The sequence below is a fragment of the Rhynchophorus ferrugineus genome, unplaced genomic scaffold (assembly GCF_030347505.1).
Source record: "Rhynchophorus ferrugineus isolate W39M unplaced genomic scaffold, kcgeb_rfMv2 rfM2, whole genome shotgun sequence".
Classification (NCBI taxonomy): Eukaryota; Metazoa; Arthropoda; class Insecta; order Coleoptera; family Curculionidae; genus Rhynchophorus; species Rhynchophorus ferrugineus.
The window spans coordinates 50,386,281-50,412,200 of NW_027472581.1; the positions used below are offsets into that span (position 1 = coordinate 50,386,281).

The 25,920-nt window shown below is 30.5% G+C and overlaps 2 protein-coding genes, 2 long non-coding RNA genes and 1 pseudogene across 5 annotated transcripts in view; 2 read left to right on the forward strand and 3 right to left on the reverse strand.

The window, feature by feature from the left end:
- tow (target of wingless) overlaps positions 1 to 17,519 on the reverse strand; it is a 30,350-nt gene extending 12,831 nt beyond the window's left edge. The window contains exons 1-2 of one of the 2 annotated variants that reach the window (XM_076395910.1): positions 17,383 to 17,519; positions 14,172 to 14,384 (exon numbers count right to left, since the gene is read on the reverse strand). In XM_076395910.1, coding sequence (XP_076252025.1) covers positions 14,172 to 14,316 — 145 coding nt within the window. In that variant the 5' untranslated portion in view covers positions 14,317 to 14,384; positions 17,383 to 17,519. The remainder of the gene's footprint in view (positions 1 to 14,171; positions 14,385 to 17,382) is intronic. The other variant, XM_076395911.1, reaches the window with a different exon arrangement.
- On the reverse strand, positions 4,416 to 5,165 carry LOC143191411 (uncharacterized). Its single transcript, XR_013004495.1, has 3 exons — positions 5,070 to 5,165; positions 4,912 to 5,010; positions 4,416 to 4,851 (listed from the first exon to the last, which is right to left on the reverse strand). It is a non-coding gene; the product is annotated as an uncharacterized LOC143191411 (long non-coding RNA).
- Positions 9,386 to 9,483, forward strand: LOC143192111 (uncharacterized; annotated as a pseudogene).
- A 2,428-nt stretch (positions 17,520 to 19,947) lies between the features above and the next one.
- LOC143190841 (DNA damage-regulated autophagy modulator protein 1-like) lies at positions 19,948 to 24,724 on the reverse strand. The gene is made up of 5 exons (XM_076395408.1): positions 24,579 to 24,724; positions 24,406 to 24,527; positions 24,134 to 24,354; positions 23,942 to 24,080; positions 19,948 to 20,147 (listed from the first exon to the last, which is right to left on the reverse strand). Exons 1-5 carry the CDS (start codon positions 24,677 to 24,679, stop codon positions 19,948 to 19,950), a joined length of 783 nt encoding a protein of 260 aa, XP_076251523.1. The 5' UTR covers positions 24,680 to 24,724.
- A 229-nt stretch (positions 24,725 to 24,953) lies between these two features.
- LOC143191130 (uncharacterized) lies at positions 24,954 to 25,482 on the forward strand. Its single transcript, XR_013004419.1, has 3 exons — positions 24,954 to 25,093; positions 25,167 to 25,263; positions 25,342 to 25,482. It is a non-coding gene; the product is annotated as an uncharacterized LOC143191130 (long non-coding RNA).
- Positions 25,483 to 25,920: the final 438 nt, after the last annotated feature.

Consider the following 25,920-nt stretch of genomic DNA (forward strand, 5'->3'; position numbering starts at 1 on the left):
AAAAGATACCGTTCTTTAAAAAAACCCAGTATTTTATTACGGTTATTTAATTGAGTGTTAAAAACGCATAACAGATGCGGCTATCCGTCTCTCAGTGGACCTAAAGTGTAGTGAATACGTGTTTACGTGACCAGACAAAAGGACTGCATCTCATTTTTATTAGTGTTTAAAATTATTTCATCTTATTTTACAACAGTCCTTTTGAAATCCATTTATAGTATTTATAGTAAAAAACTAGTGCTAAAATAACGTAAGTGAAAAATGAAGTGCGTGAAATAAACAATGTATTTATTTTATTTTTTTTTTATCCTCTGGAAGTAAATTAAATAAAATATTAAAATATTAAAAAATGGCAAACCATAGCGATTCAGCCAAATCACCTGCACACTTTGATATAAGATTAGAACAAACAGCAATAACGCAAACTCCACCATCAGAATGGACTACAGTCATTAACAAAAAACGATTGAGAAGTCCAGAAGAAGAAATCGCGAGGAAACAAACAAGAATCAGTGACTATTGGTTGCAGAAACCGATAGAGACAAAAAACAGTTTTAGCAACCTGTCGGAAGAAATTGAATAGAACATACAACCAAGCCCTGAAAAAGTTGTTCCCAAACCACCACCAATAACAGTCTATAAGGTAGGAATAATAAAAAACATCCATGACTTATTGAAAACCATTACTACGAACTACACAATTAAAACAGTGAGCTATGAAACAATTAAAATCCAATTGTTCGAAGCGGATCACTTTAAAGTTCTTATAAAAGAATTAGATTAAAGAAACACCCAATACCATACATTCAGGCCAAAATCCGAGAGAACATTTAAATTCGTATTAAAAGGATTACATCACGGGACGGACTTTAACACCATCAAGGTAGCACTAGCTGAAAAAGGCCACGAGGTCGTAAATATTCACAATATACGACATCACACGACAAAAAAACCTCTGCCTATGTTTTATATAGACATAAAACCTAATGGAAATAATAAGGCGGTGTATGAAATCACCAAATTGGAAAATAATATTATTAAATGCGAACCACCACATATAAATAGAATTATACCACAATGCACAAGGTGTCAAGCGCACGGGCACACAAAGACTTACTGTCGCAAATCATATAGATGCGTAAAATGTGCAGGAGAACATAAGACAGGAGATTGTACTCGTAAAGTTCGCGATGAAAAAGTGAAATGTGTTAACTGTAACGGAAATCATCCAGCGAACTACAAGGGTTGCGCAGTTCACAAGCAACTACAGCAGAAACTCTATCCTGCCTTAAGGGAAAAAAAGGCATCAACAAAAACAATCCACTACTACCAATCTACCACTACCCACCAGAACAAGTCAACCAGACATAACTTATGCCCAAATAGTTGAAAATGGTTCAGCACAAAAACGAGAGACAATATCTCAACCTACTGAAACTAGCAACATCTCAAGATTAGAAAATATGATGGCCAAACTAATGGATCAAATGAGTACGATGCTTGGTCTACTCACAACCGTCGTAAGCAAACTTGCCTAATGCCTGAAACCAATAGCTACAAAATCGCCGTCTGGAATGCCAATGGGCTCCAACAACACGCCAGGGAACTAAAAATGTTCGTAAATAAACAAAATATTGACATTATGATGGTTTCCGAAACACACTTAACGGACAAGAATTATCTGAAAGTTCGTAAATATAAGCTTTATCATACAAATCACCCTGATGATAAAGCACATGGAGGTACAGCCATAATAATTCGAGATGATATAAAGCATTTCGAAAAAGAAAAATTCCGCAAAGACTACCTGCAAGCCACCAGTATAACCATAGAGGAAGCCCATGGACCATTAACAATTTCTGCGATTTATTGCCCACCCAAACATAACAACAAGGCAGAACAATTTCAAGAATTCTTCAGTACGCTAGGTAATAGATTTATAGCAGGAGGAGATTATAATGCAAAACATTTAATGTGGGGTTCAAGAATAATAACCTCAAAAGGTAGAGAACTGCTCAAAGCCATAAGGAAAGATAACTTATAACATATCTCTACTGGTGAACCAACATATTGGCCTTCAGACAGAAATAAAAAACCAGATACAATAGATTTCTGTATTACAAAAAATATTGATCCAAAAAAGTGTCAGGCAGAATCATGTTTCGACCTGTCTTCTGATCATTCACCAATAATAGTAACAATTTCTTCAAAAATTACCATCAAAGATAAACCCCCTTCTCTGTGCAATAATAGAACTAACTGGCCCTCATTTAGAGAAAACTTAGACCAAAATATCTCTCTAAACTTACCGTTACAAACTGAAATGGATATAGAAATAGCAGCAATAAATCTTACAAAACATATACAGGAGGCAGCATATTCCGCGACTCCCAACAGTGAAACATTTCCAAGAAAAAATACACATATATCATGAACAATACAGAAAAAGATAGCAGAAAAAAGAAAGTTACGACGAAATTGGCAACAGCAAAGGACTGAAGAGAATAAAAGAAAATTTAATAGGGCCATAAAAGAGCTGAGAGATCTAATTCAAATTGAACAAAACCAAGGCATTCAAGAATACCTAGAAAACTTAAGACATCAACTGAGGCTACAGACTATTCGTTGTGGAAAGCAACAAAAAAGCTTAGGAGATCCCAGCAGCATAACCCACCTATTAAAACAAGCGAAAATAATTGGGCGAGAAGCAATAAAGAGAAGGTCGACATTTTCTCAAAACACTTAAAAAATGTTTTCAAACCTTTCCAGTCTCAGCTACATAAAGAAGACGAAAATAAAATTACTAGCTTTCTAGATTCGCCATTTCAAATGGATTTACCGCACCAGAAATTAACGGCCAAAAAAGTTAAACATACAATAATGAGAGAGATTAATATTAAAAAAGCTCCTGGTTATGACTTAATTACTGGCAAAATTTTAAAAGAACTATCAGAAAAGGCTATAAAACTATTAACATATATATTTAATGCTATGCTACGAATTAATTACTTCCCTAGTATCTGGAAAGTAGCTAAAATATTAATGATACTTAAACCAGGAAAAATACCAGAAGATGTGACATCCTACCGACCTATAAGTTTATTACCAATAATCTCGAAAATTTTCGAGAAATTATACATAAAAAAACTAAACTATTAGAATAAACTATAAGAAAAATTATTCCAGAACATCAGTTTGGCTTTCGCAATAAGCATGGGACTATAGAACAAGTGCATAGACTTGTAAACCAAATAAACGCTGACCTAAATGCCAAAAGATATTGTTCGGCTGCTTTCCTAGACATATCTCAGGCTTTTGACAAAGTATGGCTTACGGGCTTGCAGGTTAAACTAAAGAAACTTCTTCCTCATCCGGACTATCAGCTACTAAAATCGTATCTCACTGACAGACATTTTATTGTAAATCAAGGCGATGAACATACCGAATTAAATCCCATATATTCAGGAGTTCCGCAAGGTAGTGTACTGGGTCCAGTACTGTATCTTCTGTACACGGCTGATCTGCCCACCACAAAAATAACTACTGTGGCAACATATGCAGACGATACAGCAATCTTAGCATCCAATGAAGATCCAGTCACAGCATCAATAAACCTACAAACCCACCTGGAGCAAATACAATTATGGTTGAAGACATGGCGCATTAAAGCCAATGAATCAAAATCTACGCATATAACGTTTACCCTGCGTAGAAGAACATGTCCACCAGTAAATATCAATCATCGTCAACTCCCCCAAGCAGAGCATGTTAAATATCTTGGTATGCATTTAGATCGACGCCTAACCTGGAAGAAGCACATACTCTCTAAACGGAAACAACTAGGACTAAAATTATATCAAATGTATTGGCTCATTGGGCGCAAATCCAAGTTATCATTAGATAACAAGGTATTGCTGTATGAGTCTATACTCAAGCCCATTTGGACATATGGAATTCAACTATGGGGTACCGCTAGCAAATCTAATATATCCATCATTCAACGATTCCAAAATAAGGTGTTGCGTGCCATTGTTGATGCTCCGTACTATATTTCAAATAAAGTGATACAACGCGATATTCCTCTAGAACCTATAACGTGTTTGTGTGAAGTACTTCGAAAGAGTGTCAGTGCATCCCAATGTACTCGCTAATCAGCTAAATATGCGACGTGATAGTGAAGTGCCTAGACTAAAACGTTTAACACCACCTGATCTGATTACTGGACATATGTAGCGTTTAGAATAAGCATTAGAATAAGTCTAATTAATTAAGATAATATTTTATACAGAAGATTGCTTAATGAAGTGATTTTCTACATGCCATGTATATATGATATAAACAGAAGAAATACTTATTGCCAATAGGGCAGATTGTGGACTCATGAAGAGTAATAAATAAGGCCAAGTTGGGAATATTTTAAAACTAACCAAGACAGTTTCTTTAATTTTTAGCCTGATTTCCTCTGCTTTCTATCTAACGTGATGTTTCCAATTTAACCTACCATCCAAATAGATCTAGAGTCGAGATATTTCGCTGTTCCCGCTTGAATATTGGGGATCTCTCAAGTAATATAATTAGTTTATCCAGTAATAGTTCACCCCCACCATCATCATATTTAAAAATAATTGAAAACCCAAACTAATTTGTTAAGATGATTTCATACATTTAGACTGATAGTAGATTTATTTTTTTAACAGTATTATTTTTTACAACTTTAACATCTTGCAAAATCCAACCACCCATTACGTCTACAGTTCTTTGATTTTATTATCTTCAGCTTTTGTGAAATTTTGTAACGTATTTCATTTTCATGCCTTACATGTGCCCCAGTGTATTCAACTAACAGTTCAGCTATAACATACAAGGTATTACTCAAACATATAAAGACTAAAATATATTTCTAATTGTTACCAGTGACTGCAATTTTTCCTACTATTTTTGACGAACATTAACTCATGAACTGAAGACCTCTAGCTGGTGATTGACGTACTGTAGATTTACTTTCATAACCTTAGTTGAAGTAATAATTAATCACAACGAAAAATGTATAAACATAATACATTTTTTACCTTTCTATTACTTCTAACGAACTGGTACCGTATGTTAGTTGTAGAAAATAATACTGTTAAAAAAAATAAATCTACTATAAATATCTACTATAAATCTGAATGTATGAAATCATCTTAACAAATTAGTTTGGGTTTTCAATTATTTTTAAATATGATGATGCGCGTTTGTAATTATAATTTTGCTTCTTAATTGATGAAAATAAATGTTTGTATAAACCTGATAAATTAATACGAGTGTTTATATAAATATGGTATTTGGACAACTATAAAAATTAAAATATTTCTTTTAGTGAAATACAATTTCATAATTAAATGTGTTCTTTTACCATTTGTTTCTAATTTACTTGTTAAGTTGTAATATATGAATATCTGTAAATCAAAAAACAGTATTAGACATATTTAAATAAAAATAGATTAAGATATAACCTTTGATACAATCACCAAATTCATTCTATTTTAATTTTATCTGCATTTATTTGCGCTTCAAATAATTAATTTACTCAGTGTTAATGCATTATTTTTAGAACTGAATTAGTTTACAATTGATATAAAGACAAGCTTAAATTCTCAAACAAAATTGTTCATCAACGTTTTCATATAAAAATACCACCTAATTCATCATATCATATCATATAATCATATAATAATACCACCACCTTAAAAAATTCCTTCTTCGAGAATATCGGCCTAAAAAAATATCGATATATTCTAAATATTTTAAAAATACCAATTTTAAAGGTTTAAAAATTATATTTAATTTATTTTTGAAAAAATATATAGATATTTTTTCGGTATCCCTAGTCCGAATGACCAGAGGTAAAAAGAATACAGATATTTTTTTATTTGAATTTGGAATATTGTGCCAACTTTGTGACAGGTTTACGTTATTATGTATATTACGTTATTTATGTAGCATTTAAGGTACTTATTATTTGTTTAAATGCAAAATCATAATATGAGTGTTATTTTCCAGGATGTGACGTTAAAATAAAATCAATTATTTTCCAAAGGATACTGCTCTAGCGTAGGAATGTAAATAATGATAAACTTCAGAAACTTATTATGCTCTCCTACAGAAGATTTCGAAATGTGGAATTATTATTGCTTACTGCAATTCCTAATTGTAATTTTAATAGTAAGTCTTTCATTAAAATTATCTTTCATAGTACGTGTATAGTATTTATGGCTACAAGTTAAATATAGGAATCGGCATTTGCTCAGCCCACATTAGAATCTTCAAAAATAATTACAAATACAAGTATTATACTTTTTTCAAAGGAAGTAAATTGAGAGGTTTGCAATATGCCATATACAGTACATAATTTATTCATATTTTTTTTTTAATTTTGTAAGGCTACATGTAATATGGACAGTGTCTAATTAAAGACCTAAAAAATACCTAAAAATATATAAAGAAGAAAAAGAGGTTTCGTGATCAAAACTAACATTAATTTACTATATTCAGTAAATTCAAATATTGTTTATTTAATATATATTGTATGACAATAACAATGTAAAATTAGAACTTATTTTCTTGTCAGAAGTTGTCAGATTAGGTATTCTTTTTGTTTTATTTTGAAAATATTTTGGACAAATGATAACTAGTATTTAAATAACATATTTTATTCAAATTTTAATTTTTTAATTTCTCCCTATATCAAATAAACCCGCTTTGCGCGCACTCAGTTGGATCAGATTAACAAAAATTCCTGACAAAACATCACAAAATTATCAGATTCAACAAGCAAGAATACTAAATACAACCATATATGGAACAAGACTTGAAGACATCAAAATTGTTTATTTTTAGTGGAAACTTTTTAACTAATGCAATATTAATTAGATTCTTAATATACAATAAAAATATTTTTATCGATACAACAGACAACGTTGAAACATCGAAACATTTATTATATTTATATTTGATTGGATTTCGAATTTTTATTGTATTTAAAATATTTTAGAATGCGAACAATAAAACAAAAAGCAAATAAAGGTATTATAACAAAAAATGTGATGGTTGGTATCGGTATTCCAATAGGAATCATAAAATCACTCTCGGGGTGGAGATCCATCCAGTGTGCGATATTTTTAATACCGATTCACTACTGGGAAAAACAAACGGCGCTTATTCCCGGTTGTCGGCACCCTTCGGATCACGAAACAGACCTTTTTATCGCGACGTTCCCGTTTTGTTTCATGCAAATCTTTTTATTAGGATTCAGACCTTTTCCGTTTCGATCTCCTTTGCCACAAAGAAAATGCTAATTATTACTCTAATATTTCTTTCGTATTTCAGCTTCGTACCTTTGAATCAGCGATATCTGAAGATGAAGGATCTAGGTAAAAGTAACATTTTACACAGAAGTGATATTAAGTGTCGGTCTACAGGAATCGCAAATTTGATTTCAGTTCATTTTCATCTCCCAGATATGATGTGTAAGATGTAAATTTTACGAAATAAATTGATCTTGAAGGACCTTGGACGCGTTTAATTTGGTTAGAAATACACAAATTTAAGGAGAAACCAAAGTTTTTTTGCAATTAATAAGTATATTAAGTATATAAGTATAATAAGTAATTAGTTCCTGTCAGTGCCTATAATTTTAATGTTAATATTGTCTATATTTTTCTCTCACCAGTGAAATTGTATCTGTCATTATTAGTATAAAAATGGAGAGCTTAAATTTCTCGACATTTACAGTACTTTTTTGTTATTAATTACACCTTACATTAGATATCCTTAGTACAATCTTAATTTATAAAATTAATTTATTTCTGTTGTTCAGTTTAATATACAAGCAGTGGGAATCAGTATTCATTTCCTTTCCAAAGTTAGATTAAACACTTATACACTATACAAGTTCACGTGGTTTTGTTCGTCTGATTCGTGTTGTTTGGTAGCTATATTGCTTCCACGTAGTTGTGATTTAGTAACTATATTTCATGTTTTAAAGCAAAATCTTGGATAACTTTGTAATCCATTTGGCTTCAAGGCCATCGTATAAGTAATTCTTCGTTAGTTATGTTGCATAAGCAATGGTAATTAATCGAAGAATTTTGTTTCAGCATCGTTGAATTACAAGTTGGTTTAATGTTTTAGTGCAACCCAATATTTGAACCCCATAAATTCAAATAGGCTTTATAATAGACTAATAAACCTATCGCTTTGATTTTAGGTCAAGTTAGGAGCATCTTTCGACTAGCCAGTACACTTCTTTGAATATGACTCTGATCTGCTCTGCTTTTTGTCTGACGTGATGTTTTAATTTTACTGTTTAATTTGAATAAATCTGTTACCCAGATATATCATATGCTTTAGAGAACGATGATGTTTTATTCTATTAGAGCAGTAGAGATTCAACGGTTTAAAAGTAGTGTTGTTTTATGCCAATAGCAAAAAATGCACCACAATATCGAAGAATAGGTATTGGACATGAACCCAATTCAATTCGCCTAAAAAACTTGTGGAAAAATGTTATTTATGAACATTTAACATTGCTTGGAGAACAAGTAAAAGCCAAACGGAGCAGAGAGTCTCTCTCAAAAGGCAAATGAGTATGGCGAATCAGGTATTCTATTTAAGCATTTCTATTAGATTCTTATGGATTTTTTTATTGGAATCATTGTCTTGGAAAATTAGTTTATATGTTAGTTTATTAGTTTATATATAAATTAGTTTATACATTCCAAAATCTGTCTACCGACTAAGCCATGTTGAACAAGTGGTAATCAAAGTATGAACACTGAGTGCGACAGAACTTCTCATTTTAGCTGTAACAGTATATCTTTTACAACTCTTGTAATGTGTGGCCGGGAGTTGTCATGAAAGATGATAATTTTGCATTTGTTATTCGTCATTGTTGGTCTTTCTTCAATAATACGACGTCCAATTTGATGAATCGACATTGGTAAATAATAATAAGTCGTAATACACTACATATATAATAATTATATACTTTTTGATAATATTATACTTTTTGCTGAGCTCACCATACATACAGTAAGATTTTAGGGTCATGAATATTTCGCTTCATTGCCGATGGAGACACTTCTCCTGGACTAGCCTATTGATTTTAGTTTTAGCAGTAGATCCACTTTTCACCAGTAGTTACAATAAGCCATATCAAATTTTTCTTGTGTGCTTTACAAGTTATGAATCAGCATTTTCTCTCCTTTTGAATCTTTCTCATCGCATGTAAACGTCTGGAAGAAGTTGACCCGTCAATTGCTAAGTTCTCTGAATGTTCTTTAAGAGTTTCATTGTCTTTGAACTTATTATCCAAGCAGCTTCAAGTTATTTCGATCAAAATACTCTGTACTCGCTTCGGCGGTATAATTGGAACGATACAGAGAAGATTAGCATGTCCTCTGCGCAAGGATGACACGAAATCGTGAAGTGCTCCACATCTTTTCCTTCCGATCTGTGCAGAATGCACACAGTTCAAACCATAAGACACCTATTGGTAGACTGCAAGCGATATAAGAACCAGAGACATAGGTTTGGACTGGGAAACGGCCTTGCATTTGACCTCGAACAAAGAAACCTGGATCGGATAATGGTATTCCTGAAGGATACCGATCTATACACAAGAATATAACCCCAATAATTAAATCCGTCACTATTAATTAGAAGAATACGTATAGTATACATGTTGATATGTTGATATAGGTAGTTTCATTTTTGATACAATTTTGTTTTATATTCTATGGCGTTAAATGTTTATTTCTATTTATACCAAAATGTTACATTTATGTGTTAGTAATAGAAACATAAATATCAAAATACACACCATTAAAAAAATGAAACCAAAACCGACAATCAGACGGAGAAGCATCACAATAAGTTTCTAAAAGCGTTTGATGGGCTCAAACAACATAAGTAATGAATGCCAAAAACGTAATATTGAGCGATCCATGATTAGCTTTGACCAAATAACTCAATAATAATGTGGCCACTATAACTCAAAGTAAAAGCCGACTATATGGAAATAGATTATTAAAGTTATTATTTTTATGTTCGATGGCTGATACAAAATATAGAACTTAAATTATTTTTAATAAACGTATGATGCAATAATAAAGAACTCATTTTTTAGTTTGTAATGTTATTTATTGATATTTTGCAGGTAGTAAACTAGATAATCGATGAATCTTGTTATAACTAAAATAAATTTTAGATTTATTTACGCTTAAAAAAATATCGATATATATCGTAATCGATATATCGATAATAATTATACGCATTCTTAAGCAGAAAGGATATGGAATTGGTATAAGCTTCAGGTTTCACTGGACCTCTTCAGCTGTGTGTAGTGTGTTAACGACTATAACACTCTAACACGACATTGGAGGTGTTTTACGATGATTATCATCTGTGACACTGATCGAACGTTCGATGCGTGCAAAACAATTATGGCTTTTTCAGTCTCGCAACGACAACATTTTATTACCCATCGATTTACAGTATAATATATATATATAACAATATAATAGTATCGCCACAATAAACAGCATTTAAACGACGATTAATCACAATAGAAATCAATTTTTCAGCAGTTAACAATTCGATAAAGGCACATTCAATGTGTCTCTATAATACAACCTTTGTTTGTTTGGTGTAACTATTCCTTTTTACACTGCCCTCGTAATTATAGCTGGGAACCAAATCTGGAGACTACGGTTGGTTGTTGAAAGACGAACAATAATACATAAGATATATTCTTAAATTCAGTTTTAAATTTTAAAACGATTCTGGATATGTCACTAATATTATGATGATATGAGTTAAACCTTTTAAAAAATAATTGTTTTAGAATTAATATAATTAATATAATAAAAGTTTTAACAATGGAATACGGGTAAATACTTAAAATTTTCAACACCCAAATTTTAATTCGCACCTTTCTATTATTAATTGAAAGGTGCGAATATATATTTCTATATATTTCTATAATTAAATTGTTACTGAGTACGTTCTGAATAGTCTTGAACATAATCGATGGGAAGAATGGTTGATATGATATTCTGATGGTCCTCAAACAAAGAGTGAACATTTTTGGCTGTGAATGGGCGTATTTTCATCTTGTAATATGGCAGTGTTTGGTAGCAATATGCTGGTCATAAGAACTGTATGCTTGAGAATGTCAAGATATACATTCCCACCAATCTGGTCAGTGATGTGAATGAGAAGATTAGTTGAATACCACGATATTGCCGCTCAAATGTCGCCAATACCCGGTATGTAAACTGTGCAATACATACGCGTCGAATTGTTTACACGGAAGCAATTTTGCCAACATGCAACAAGATGTATTATATTGTATGATGTTCATATTATTTTGTTTTCCCTATATATGACATAATCGATGTTATCAAAAATAATCGCTTTCAATCGATATATAATTAGATTATAATAGGTTAGGTAATCCGCATTGCAAATGATAACACATGTAATTTATGTTATATTAATATATTACGCGTCACAATTATCAGATTCTATCAGAAATTTTAATGTATATGTTTAAAAATAATTTTCACATGCTGATGACATTTTCACGTTTTTATTATTTATATGTCCGAATGTCGTTGAGAAATAAATTCATTTAAGGTTTTTATTTGATTCAATTTGATTGAAAACAATTAATCACAATGCGAATACAATTATCAATATTTTAGGAGAATTAATAGAATTGGAAGTTGAAAAACTTAACTCAAAATCAAACTTGTATCAATGGATACTTATTATGTTCAAATTTACTAATATACCTTTCTTCTTCACTAAATAATTGAAAATAAGATAAACAAGAGCTTTCAATTGACATATTTAAAACATTAATGATAACGAAAGAAACAAAATAAACTTTTATGCCAAATATGTATTTCAAAATCAAAATAACAGCTTGTACATATTCAATTATGTATATTCATATGTTACTAATGTATTTTTGTATATTTTCACACCACCAATGTGTCGTAAATGTTTTTTCTATTATGGAATATTCTCTTTTAATTTTATATTTTTCTTTTAGTAGCATTTATGTACTTTTATATGCGCACTGTAGTGTATATTCCAAATATGAACAGTGGTGTCTGCAACAGTATCAGTACTCATTTCATATTCTTATTAAACGTATATGCTCATACTTAATCTTTTTAAATAATCATTAGGAACAATGACATTATAATGAGAGAAAGAGCGTTAGAGAACTAGTTATATTTTACATTATCTGACATTATATGAGCTTTGAAAATTACCCTGGTAATTATGCTATTGTCACATCTAGAATATATTAAAATTTTTATTCATATTTTGAATTTCAGCTATGTTTCTGAATGAATTTTGTATCAGTAATATGCAGTATACTAATAGATACTTATTACTGGGTTTAATATATATTCATAAACTCAATTTGTAGTCTTAGTTTCGCTATAATTTTTTAATTTCCTCTATCGCCAATAAAAAATATAGTGTTTTGTTATTCTTTATGAATTTCAAAAACATATAAGAAATTAAGAAGTCCGTAAATATACAGGCATAGAATAAGCAAATAATAAACACAACTTAATGTAACTTATCGAATTGCGCAGTACGCGCAAATCGTATAGAAAATATCGTATATGAAATAGCAGACAATCTAAAGATATTAACTCAACAGTGACTATTACATAGCATTATTGGACCGTTTGAATGACGAAATCGCCGAAAAACGGCCGCATTTGAAGGAAAAGAAAGTGCTGCTTTACCAAGACAATGCACCGTGTCACAAGTCAGTGAAAACGATGGCAAAAATCCACGAATTGGGCTTCGAATTGCTTCCTCATCTACCGAATTCTCCAGATCTGGCCCCAGCGACTAATTCCTGTTCTCAGATCTCAAAAGAATGCTCGCTGGGAAGAAATTTTCGTCGAATGAAGAGGTGATTGCCGAAACTGGGGCCTATTTTGAAGCAAAGGACAAAGGAATTATGTTGAATACAGAAAACTAATTTTACCAAAAAAATGTTTTACTATGGTAGGCCGTGGATTTTTCAATTGACCTGTTAATTCTTTCAACGTGTGGCCGATAATTACCATGCCAGATAATGAATTTGAGTCTGTTAACAGTCATTGCTGGACTTTTTTGAAAAAATACCTGCATAAGTTTGTTCAAATAACGTCAGTAGGCTGCTGCAGTAACAGTTTAATTCGGGTTCTGCAGTTCGTAATACATCCTACAGCTTGTTCCATATAAACAGTAATTTATTATGGCTATGAATATTCCGGTTCTTTGTCCGTGTCGATGACTCTTCTGGACTAATCCACGGTTTGAGATTGTCATAGTAGATCCAATTTTGATTATCAGTCAGAATAAGCCACATAATATTGTTCTTTTTTGTCTGACAAGCTATGAAACTACTTTGTTGAAACAGTTCAAAATGGCATTCTCAATCAATTCGTGTAGTAGCTCATCCTGCCAGCACTTAATAAAAATAACTTTTAAAGATGGAAGTTGTAACAAGTTTGTACATAGAAAAGTAGATGGTATTATTGATTTCAAGAATATTGTTGTATTAAAGATAATGGAAAAGGATGACCGAATCTAAACTGAATATTGGATCTTCATACGTTAGTTTAGTATTTCGTAACGTAAAATAATGCTAAAGGCATTTCAAGTTTTAGGTTATCTAATTAATTTTTTATTTGACAAACATTATTGTTGGTCTGAATTTACTAGATTAATTTAAAAGACGCATTTGTTAAAATTTTCCAAAAAATTCAATTTCTTTTTGGTACTTTGGTTGTTGGAGACCATGCAGTTATAAAAATTGTTCACCACTGCTAGTCTACATGCCTCAAGCCTATTTGTAAAAATTAAATGGGAAGTTCTAAAATACTCACCGTATTCCCCAGATCATTTGTATCATTTGTATATAGTCTGTTGGGGCAGAAGTGTAACTTAATACAAAGAAAAAGGGGTCTAGTTATTGGTTTAAAAGATAATTACTTTCAACACGTGATTTATTTTCAAGGAGATTAGAAAGGTAGGTACATTGATTACATTGACACTCTCAGTCTTATAAATAAATCGATTTTTTTTAAATATTATTTTCGCAGTCCTACCTGATTTTTTAGACGAGCTCTGTTTTGTTTTCGACTTTCTTGGGTAGATGTTGATTTTGCTGTGGCCACAGCCCATCCTAGCTGCGGTCTGGAGTATGCAACGGTTCCTGCTTACATTATTCCGATACGAACAAAGAACTGTCATCACCCATCGATTTGATGGTTATTTGCGCAATCATGCCAGTGTCTGCAAGTTGAAAACGACGATAACATCTAAAAAATATCAATTATATGCAGTTATTTATTAATAATATTTGTTGCTAATAAATATTATTAATTTAACGTTTATTTTTAATATATGATACATTAAACTAATACATAGTTGTTGCTAAAGCAATGCATTTTTACATTAAACTAATTACAGCTATTTATACACTGATTTTATTTATAAAGATAGAATATTATGTCTTTTAGAAGTTATGTGATTGTTGATAATATATGTGAAAATAAGATAACGATGCTGTTTTAGTATTTTTGACTGATTTATATGTATTTAGGTATGCAGAAAACGAACGATAGAAAAATTATATAAAAAATTGACAGAAATTTGAAAATTATGCCAAAATTTGAAGGTTTGTTAGATGCATATAAATCCAATACGATACTGCACAATGGTTTCTTTTTATACATTCATCAAAAAAACCTTTAAAGCAGTTTTTATGCTTCTAATCCTCTTGGTCATTCCGTACACACCAAAGAAACTTATAAAAATTTGGAATTAGTTTCTTGAGAATTGAAATATGAAGACCATGTCTAGGTGTATAATGATTTTTAAATTTTGTTGATGTTGGTCGGGTAATAAATTCAGTTTATTATTTCCTTTGCTTTTTATGTCTATGGGATAACAGAAACGAAACAAATCACTGGACCAAAATAGTTGGAAAGAAGTCTTAGTTTAATACTCTACATAACACAAAACTCTACATTCTTTTACCACTGCTGTATGCAAAGATGAAATTTATGAAGCAATGTGTAAAAGCACTTCCCAAAGATGGAGATTATTTCAAATATTTCAGAAGCAAATATGTTTTCATTGGACTAGAGCTAAGATGGCTTATGACGACCATGAATAAATGGTCAAAAACGCACTATAAACATATCGTCAAAAGAATCTTAAAGGCATTTCAAGCTTTAAGTGGCCTAATTAGATTAAACGTACATTTTCTTCATTACCACCTTGACTACTTTCCAGAAAATTTGGGAAATGCGAGTGAAGAGTAAGGTTAATAACTATATATGTATTACTATATGTGATTTATCTACATTTATAAGAGTGTGTTAAATGAGAAAGTGTCATTGATAAGCGAAATAGCCAAGTTGAGCTAGCATTTGCTAGTAAGATATTGTACTGAGTAGAAGAGATTATTAACAAGAAATACCTAATTTACCTATATACATATTTACCTATATACCTATATATATATATATATATCTATATATATATATATATATATATATATATATACCAAATATTATGTGGCTTTGATTCTATAAGACTAGATATTGTTAAAACGTGTCATCATATATATATATATATATATATATATATATATATATATATATATATACCAAATATTATGTGGCTTTGATTCTATAAGACTAGATATTGTTAAAACGTGTCATCAGAAAAACCAAATTATTTTAGATACCAATTTTAAATTAAACTATGCTTCTTCACTACAACGTTGCTTCTACATTTGAGTTTTCCCACATGAGGATTTTAGAAGTGGTAGAATACTGCTATATTTCAAAATTACTTGGTTGTATTTTTGCGATTGTTTTTCTTTTAATGATAAAGATCTCCAAAAGGCATTATTTTATTGGAACCATCAACTATTTATCTTCATACTATTTTTGTTTAAGCAGTATGTGAATTACCATATCCAAATTTTGGAAACTAATAATACAATTTATGTATTTTAAATATTAATCGTTGATTCATCATATACTGCTTCGAGACTATCTGACACAGTTTGAATTATTTGTACATGGAAAAGAGATAATGCTTTTAAAATATTTCATATACTATAATATTTTCCATTGGTGAATATAAAATTTGAGACATTGGCTTGGCTTGTGAAATATGTTAATTAACTGAAGATGCACCAATGAATTACCTGCAGACATAAAGGATAATGACTAGCAGATCTATTAATGTTATTGTTACTATTAAATTAGGTTTCGACAATCTATCGACATTAGAATGAAAAAGGTGCATCTATAGTCAGAATAATGCGGAGAATTAGCAAGAAATTAACTACGTGTCGCCGAAACTGAATAAAATCCTCAATGATCAAAATTATTGATATTGCTAATATTAGATTATGGGGATAATTAAGACATTCTCTTAAAAACTCCTAAATATAATCTAATTAAATTAGAGGGTAATATGAGAATATAAGATATATAACACCATCAAAAAAATATGGAATAAAAAAGATTTCCGACAAAACAGGGAAAAATTGATTACATGCGTCGGTACACCATCGTCGTAAACCTTGAAAGTAATACTATATCAATTAATTAGTGTGGCGTTCCCAGTGTTTGCACCATCATTTTTATTAATTAATCGAGCCGCTAAGGTATAATCTTAACTGGTCGAACAACCAGACATTTCTACGAGGGTTTTACATCAAGTGATTTTAATTGATCTATAGATGGCGCTTTTATCCTAAAACTACTTTTTGACCATAATATTTTTGTATTCTAACAATTACATGTTTGGAAATATATCTCATAAATAATAAGGTAAAAACAGATATTACACTAATAAAACATTAACCCAATAGTAATCTAACAACACTTGAAATTATTATTACGTTAACTAAAATAGTTACTGAATACTAAAATTCCTAAAAATATTATACGGTATTGCAGAAATACATAAATGTCAGTAACATAGTTTAAATAGTTTAAGTTTGACCTACATCGCGTTCAAAATCACATCAGTTCATAAATAGGAAATTGGGATTAATTATTCAGAAAGTTCGGTTATAATGTACAAAAAATATAAAATCGATGAATTTAATTTTATAACTTCTCACATCAGGCTCGGCTTCTATGTATTCACTTGTTACTCTCTTGTTTGTGTATTCATGTTTTGCCACTTGAAAAAAAACCCTTTTGGTTTTGTAAGTTTGTTTTATACATTATGTACAGATGGAACCTGTTTGTAATCTTACTGTTCATAATTCTTCGAACAATGACTTACCGTCCCTATTGCCAGACTCTTATTCAATTATGCCCCACTGCACATAAAACTTTATCTGATTACGATCATAGAATCATTTTAGGTGTAATTTATTGATATTTGTGCTATTATAAAACTGTTGCTAGCACTATTGGATAAAATACCGGATAATATTACCGTTGATTGCGTGAGAATCGCCCTAGACGCGGTAATAAAATAGATACTAAATTTTCCCGACACCTATACCCACTTCCGTTGACATCACAGCAGTCGACGGATCAAACTGCCTTTTTTCCACTATACGAACGCGTTTCGGAAACAATCGGCTACTGTCGGAGATCCGATCGACCGTCACATCTAAAAGACAGGGTGGTGAAAAGGGTCACGCTGCTGTTTTATGTGAACCGTGTAGGAACTCTTTTCCGTAACACAAATATAATAATTAAGACAAGATATGTAGATCGGTAAAGTTATTCCATTGTTGATTGTAATATTGATATAATAATAATAATATTGCATATATTATTTTTAGTTTAATTATGCAACTCAACATATACTGTTTCATCTCTTGAATAAAAGTTATATTATAGTTATATGTACATTTTTAGTTAAAATATATGTTAGGTTGGGAGAAAATAGTTTACGTTTTTATTCCTGATAATTTTATTTATGGCAGTTAATTTAGACAACATATTTTATAATAAATAAAAATTTATCCCTTTGTTGCCATTCTTGTTAGTTATGCAACCAAATATAAAAATTTTTCATTTAATAATTATGAATGACAAATATATATTTAGTAATACATTTCTTAAACAAATCGGTTAATAATACAGTAAGTTTAAATTTCTGTAGTAATTTTGAAACTGTATTCAGAAAAATTAGTCGCTATATATATTAAAATTATTGTACATCTGAACATCTTTATGCTGCAAATTAGTTAATCCCATCTTTATTTCTATAATGACTGTTTGAGGTTATATGATTTTATTAAATAGCACTTTCATTTTTATGAAAATATCTGAAACCAAAACGACTGTGAAACAACAATATTTTTATTATAATTTATATATTTTTTTAATTTTATATTTATATATTTTACGAAAGATAGGAATTATTTTAAAACAAATCATTACAAGTACACAGTAACAGTATAGCATGCTCCAACATATTAATTTCAATTTATATCTGTCATGATGATTGTGTTCGATTTTAAGTTTCAATTTGGTGTCTTTATCATTTTTAAACTTTCATTATGTTTTATTGCCTTTAACGCTTCATTTATCGTCTTTAAACTTGTTTCACCATAAGCATCGACTTAAGGTAATCCATGTACTTCTAAAAGCAACCGATATGTCTAAATATAGTCCTTTCAATAAAACAACCAACGCCCGTCATAGATGAAGTCCAATATACTGTCAAAAGCAGTTCGTGAAAATGTTAAATTCCTTTTAAAATCGAAGCGGATATTTCCTTCTCATTTTACTAGTTAAAATTACTCTAGTAGGAAAGAGACAGAATACTGCCTCATGCTTTGGAACATGTAACCGAATTAGTCTATAAAATTCGATTTGTTTTGATAGTGGTCAAATGTCAGAAATAATGGTTTGACGTTATAAACCGGTAAACGGCATAAACCAAAAGTTTAACTTGATTAGGCCAAATTGCGACATGCTGACTTTATAAATTTCGATTACATGCATTGGGTGTTTTATTGGATAGACTATATTAGAGCCTATTCAAAATGAGCTTATCTATCCAAAGTAGCAGTGACCTACGTCATCTAGATTTATGGCATCAAAACATCGTAATGCTGCCGCATCAACAGTGAGTTTTACTTTATTATGGCTTTCACATAACAAAATTCTAGTCTAAATAAAATAATAAAATAAAAATGTTATCAAATAAAATTTATTTTAATTTGTAGTACATCTAATTATACTATACATCTACTATATTTTGAACTACAGTTAATTACTGAGCCACAATAGTTTATAGGGTAGAGTTGTTTTATAATATTTACATGGAACTCTTTTCCACATCACCCATGAGGTATAGTTTTAGGCGCGTTTTTATGTAGTGTTATCCCCTGGAGGCCTAATCCACCTAATTAACAATTGTAATTCGAAGTAATGTACTTTACTTTAATTAGAGAGGATATTTACTTCCTTACGTTTAGTTCTTGTTTTCGTCGATGGTGTGTTTCCTTGTCAAGTCATTTTGATATATCTATGCACATAAATCGTTCACACTCTACAACTTCCTACAGTTATTATATACTCATCTTTAGTAGTTTCGACTTTTATTACCCTGTAGTGGAAATTGTCAGCATTGAATCCACATTCAGAAAGTTTAATTCAAGTTAATAAATAAGTTGTTAATTTCCGATCTATCTAACATTTATTAAAGTTCTTTAATTAAAGTTAATTCATGACCGCTAATACTTGAAGGTTATGTTACGGACAGATTTCTAATTTTACGATATGGCATTTTAAATCAGATAGATTTACTTTACTTGTGTACGCCACTGTGGATGTTACATATATGAAACTAATAATACTATAATTAAAACAATTAAAAAAACGTTTAAATATATACTCTTTTTATTGAACATGACTCGCATTTGGCAACTAAGAATGGCTCTTCAAAATGAATATTATAGAAGTCAAAGATATAGAGTATAAAAAACACCATGGCTGCTAGTATGAAAATCCAGTCGAACAGAGCAGCAATCAAGTGATAGAAATATCCATCCATATTAGGCGTCCAATGAAGGGTATTGTAACCTACAAATATGTTTTAAGCTTCATTTAAGGAATAATAACATATTTATTTTAACTATTAAACTATAATTAACATTAACATATAAGATGCATCTCATTTTATTTATCTACGCATATTATTGTATTTTACTGTTTGTGTTTTACTAGTGAATATATGTATATTTTGTTAGACGAAAAAAATAATTCATCTATTTTTGTATATATTTATTATACTGTTTATTACTTTTACGTTTTAAAGTCTCCTTTTATCAATTAAAGTTTTTCTGCTGGACCTTTTGCTTAATAGGACTTGGAAAGTTTTGGCCCTTTGCGCTTGCTCAAATATTTTCGAATATTAAATATAAGAGTAATTTTTTAGGTTTATTTTCTGTTTATGTCAGCAAACGAAATAAAAGCCTATAGACCTATATCACTGCTACCAGTAATATCTAAGGTTTTTGAAAAACTCCTGCCGAAAAGAATAAAACCAATCATAGAGAGAACAAACCTTTGGCACGAAGGCCTTGTTCATAAACTACAGAAAATGCTTCCAAAACAACACACCGAACTATTAAAATCATACATTACAACCAGAATGTTTAGAATCAAGCTTACAAGAAGAAGCTTACTCTACAATAAAAGAAGCTAAAGCAGGTGTACCACAAGGAAGTGTACTGGGACCAATGCTTTATCTACTCTACACTTGTGATATACCACAAATGGAAAATATTACGATGGTTACATTTGCTGATGATACTGCGATTATAGCTGTCGGAGACAATAGTGAAGAAGCCTCACGAAAATTACAACAGGCAAGTAACAATATAAATAATTGGACACTAGCTTGCAAAACAAGAATTAATGAAAGTAAATCTGTACATGCGCAGTTCATGTATAAACAGACCGTACAAGCACCAATAACTATAAATAATAATACTATCATTAAATAATACTATCACTCCATATAGCAACAACGCTAAATATCTCGGAATGAATCTCCATGCAAAACTTCGCTGGAAGGAATATATAAAGAAGAAAAGAAAAGAACTGGAATTGTATATAAGCAAATATACTGGCTAATTCGAAGAAAATCACAATTATCAGTACATAATAAATTGCTATTATATAAGCAAATACTGAAACCTATATGGACATACCGAGTTCAATTATGGGGATGTTCTGCTAAGAATAATATAAATAAAATACAAATTTTTCAGAACAAAGTCCTGAGAGGTATTGTGGGTGCACCCAAATACTATAGGACTGATTACCTTCATACACCCAATGTCAGTCAAGAAATCAAGGGAATTGCAAGTGGGCATGAGGAAAAACTCCATTCTCATACGAATATTGAAATATTGCAACTTTTGGATACCACCAAAACAGGACACAGACTCAAAAGAATCAAACCATCTGATCTTGTGTAGTGTTGTGTAGTGAGGTGCTTATATTAAAAAATTAAGCAGTGACATTTATAAACATTATTTCACAAGAGACTGAGATAAGGACGATGTGTCCTCTTAGTTATATACCTAGATTTAAGTTATCATAAAGATAAATTGTAGGTTAGACGGAAACGACTAGTAACAATATATTAATTTAAAAAAAATCTGTCTACATTACTCTTTAATTAGTTTATATAGTTATTTATTACTTAATAGAAAAAAAATGCAGCAGACAATACGAAAAAACGCGTATAAGATATAATTTATTAAAGTAAATTTTTTTAATTTAGTAACATTAATTTTGTAGATTGCTATGGAACAAAGATATATTTATGTTAAATAATATGAAAATTGAACATGCGGAATTATAATCGCTGAAATCACAGGTCATAATCACGGAATCAAATCATATATCATCATCTGTAAATGGACATTAAAAATCGGAAAAAGGGTGAGAGAACTTTTAATTTGAGAATTTGTTAAATTAATTATTAATGAACCCTTGACCAGAGAGTCTTTAGGTGCTATTCTTTACAGACGATGAGCAATAAGGACTGCCGAGTGGGGTATTGCTACAAATTTATTTGCATTTATAAAACTACCACAGCCCTGAAAATAGTATAAAAGTTATATTGTTTAAATACATCCATTTTGTCTACATTTTTGAGAGAAGAAGCAGGCCTATCATAGCTAAAATACTACAAAACGATGATGATATTACACATGTATTTTCGTATTGTCGACTGCTAATTTTCTTTATTAAGTAACAAATAATTAGGTAAACTAATCGAAGAATAATGTAAACATAACATTAACTTACCGCCATCTAACGACTACACTCCGGCACCACCATCCAAATGTTGGCAAGAGGACCGAATTATTTGAGAAATATTTGAAAGAGTATAGGAATTGGTGAACATTTGTGTATGCTATACTTACGAGATCTTACTCAGTCTGGTTATAGGCGTGGTGATGTTTTTTCCTTGTCCGATTTATTTTCTTGTCAATTGACCAATCATATTTTAAATTCAAAACACTTATAGCCTTAGCAAAATTAGAGCCTACGTTAGTAAGTTGGCTAGACGTTTGTTTTTTTATTTTTATGCAAACTGGCCTAATTCGAAACTACATTTGTTCTTTTTCAAGTAGTTGCTGATTAGATCTCTAGATATTTACTTGCTTGAAATCTAATCCAAGAAGTGCTATATTAATCGGAGCAAATGATACTCATATTGATTCATATATCAAGTTTACCTTTTTATTTATACCTATTGAATTTTTTGACATTATTTTTATTGATTCATTTGAGGAGTCTGTTGGTGAAGCCAAAATCAGTAATCAAAAATAAGAATTTCCTGTGGCGTATTGTAATTGATAATTAAAAGTAGTTCAGCCAAATGTCATATGTTAGCCCAGGATAGCCATCCACATCAGCATCGAAGTGGAATACTCATTTAATGTTTTTTTTTAGTAGCGCTCGAAGTTTGACGGAATAAAGCGCTGTTGGCGTATAGATAAATCTGTTCTGCCACCTTCGAATATTTAAACAAATTCTAATAAGAAATTGTTTCAGAAAAGAGAAAGAATCTAATAAAGGAGAAAAAACTAATACACCAGTTTGGGTTTATTACTAAAAAACCTACAAAGACGAAACAGTATATTCAGCTATATTCTATGCTACATAAGCTTTCGATAAGCACAACGGTCTCGTTCATAAGCTACAGAAAATATTACCGAAGAAACATACTGAACTATTAAAATCTTACATTAAAGACGAAGCAAATGTTTAGAGTCAAGAAAAAACCTACTCTATAATAAAATTACTTAAAGGAGGTGTAAAGGAAGTGAATTGGGACTCATTTTTTACTTACTTTACACACGTGATATACCACAAATGGAGCATATTACGATGGCTACATTTGCTGGTTATACTGTGACACTTGTTGTCGGAAACAATAGCAAAGAAACAACCCAAAAATTACAACAGACTAGTGACAATATAAATAATTGGACCCAGACCTAGAAAATTAACATTAAGGTAAATATGTGCATGTGCACCTGTAATCAGACCCCACAAACACCGATATCTTTACATAACATTAAATCAATCCATATAGCACAACGTTAAATATCTTGATATAATATTATGTTGGAAGGAATATGAAAGAAACTGGAAAACTAGAGTTGAAATATAGGAAAATGTATGAGTAAATTCGAAGAATATTACAATTGTGATGAAATATATTAAACAGGTTAAAAATGTAAATGTGACCACTTTTTCGCTATAAATACTTAATTATTAAAAAAAATTAAATTAATTCGCAGTTCTATTTTTCTTCAATTAAAAAAAATTCTAGTTGGTGAAATATTTACCATTGAAAATTGACAAAGCCATTGCACCGAAGATATATTTAATAATACACGATATAATACATATTAGATCCAGGATGACTTTCACCAAAGTTATTTTCTTATTTCCGAATGCAGGATATATTAAATGTGATAATAATGCCTAAAATATCATTCTAACTTTTTATCATAAGAAAATAACATGTCATTACTTACATCAAAAGTTATATAGAGAATAGAGCTTACAGACAGGAACAAGCCAGCAATATAAATTGATGTATAGGGCGAATTTGACACAATTGCAATCCCCAACGCCATAAAGAATCCTAAAAGAAAGGATACTTGGTTCAAACAGTAGGTCCATTCTTTTTCTTTAAATTCAGCATTGTCGCAAACGAATCTTATCTTTCTGTATCGGATATATACGCTTATCAGAGCTATAATCGTCAATATTAAAGACTCCTTCAGGTTGAAAATGTCTCACTTACCGAATAAAGATGACGTCGTCATTAACGTGGCGAAATAAGAGCCTTCTGGATATCGGGCTCCCAAATCGGTAAAATATGGAAACAGAAAGTACACATGTTGTTTATAAAGTGCTATTGGGAATCTAAAATTATTCGTTTTATTATTCTAATATCATTTGCATTCTGAAACTTACGTTATAGCAATTGTTATTATAATTAAAAGGACGAATAATAGAGGATAAATATATACTCGTTGATATAAACAAGCAGTTTTACAAAATCCCACTTCTTCCATAACTCATTTTAAATTTTGGTCACATTTTTGATTATTAATTGACGTTTATTTGTAGGAAATATCAAATCAATAAGGTTATGTGTTGTTAATGAATAGTACTATATCACAAGACATAGAAATATAAAATGGGAACTTAAATGGGCACACCCGTAACCATAGAATAAAGAAATTTAGAAGTGAAAGTTATATGGAAATAAAATATATATATATATATATATATATATTTGACAATTACTTTAGATTATTCTGTGTATTTCAATTTATTAGTGTAATAAAAATAAAACCTTAAGGGGATCTTTTATGATCTATGTAGGTCCAGAAAAGTTTGTAATCATTTTAAAGATGAAGACTATAGACCAAAATGTGGAAAGCCATGGCTGAAACAAGATGAAATTCCTACTAGTAATTTAAATAGTAAATATTTTGTTAAATAATAATGATTTATTGCATTGAAATAATTAAACTTTTTCTTTACCTTTACTACAAGACGAGGAACATATGCCCCCAATGGTAATATTAAATCACATAAGTTTTTTAGGCTGATAGAAATATAGGAGATTCTTCTACCCCAACAAGACCCAGAAGTAAGTATATAATAAGAAACTTATGTTTATTATTAGAGAATGCAGGTTCTAACTTGAAATTTATATGTTCATTTACAGATAACTCAGCCTGTCCCATCAGTTTCGTTTCAGGTTGGATGAAAAACTAATGGCTTTATCCTTATTGAAATGCAGCGGCAGAGGATATAAACTGTTATCGAAGATATTCTGCTTGCCTTCTAGAAGAACACTAATGCAGATACTGATTAAGGTTCCTTTTTGCTGCTGGAGTAGTAACCTCTAATTTTGGTCATTAGTTCAGAAACTTGACTGTATAGACCGAACTGCAGTTGTCATATTTGATAAAATGTTCCTCATTTTAGGTAGGTTGTTAATTTAGCTGATTCTAAAAAATGATACAACAGAACCATTAATAGTTATTTTATCTTATTTTAATGTTTGTTTTAAATATTAAAGAGAAGATAATATCGGTGGATTACGTATTTTGGGTAGTGAAGATATCTCTGTGATTATATCAATGTCTTTATAGTCAATGAAAATAAATGTAATTGTAATATATCAATAACATATATTTAAATATATTAATTTTTTTATTTTCCCAGTAGAATATTTTTTAATTTCCCGCTAAACATTTTTAAATTTCTCGCCGTAACTGTCATACGGCGCATGTGTAAGCGC

What these genes read in the sequence shown, in the direction of transcription:
- LOC143190841 (XM_076395408.1), bottom strand. Translation starts at nt 24,679, where the DNA reads ATGGAAGAAGTGGGATTTTGTAAAACTGCTTGTTTATATCAACGAGTA. An exon ending in GACGACGTCATCTTTATTCG is followed by an intron (nt 24,355 to 24,405) that starts GTAAGTGAGACA and finishes TGACGATTATAG; the next exon opens with CTCTGATAAGCGTATATATC. An exon ending in TTCTCTATATAACTTTTGAT is followed by an intron (nt 24,081 to 24,133) that starts GTAAGTAATGAC and finishes ATGATATTTTAG; the next exon opens with GCATTATTATCACATTTAAT.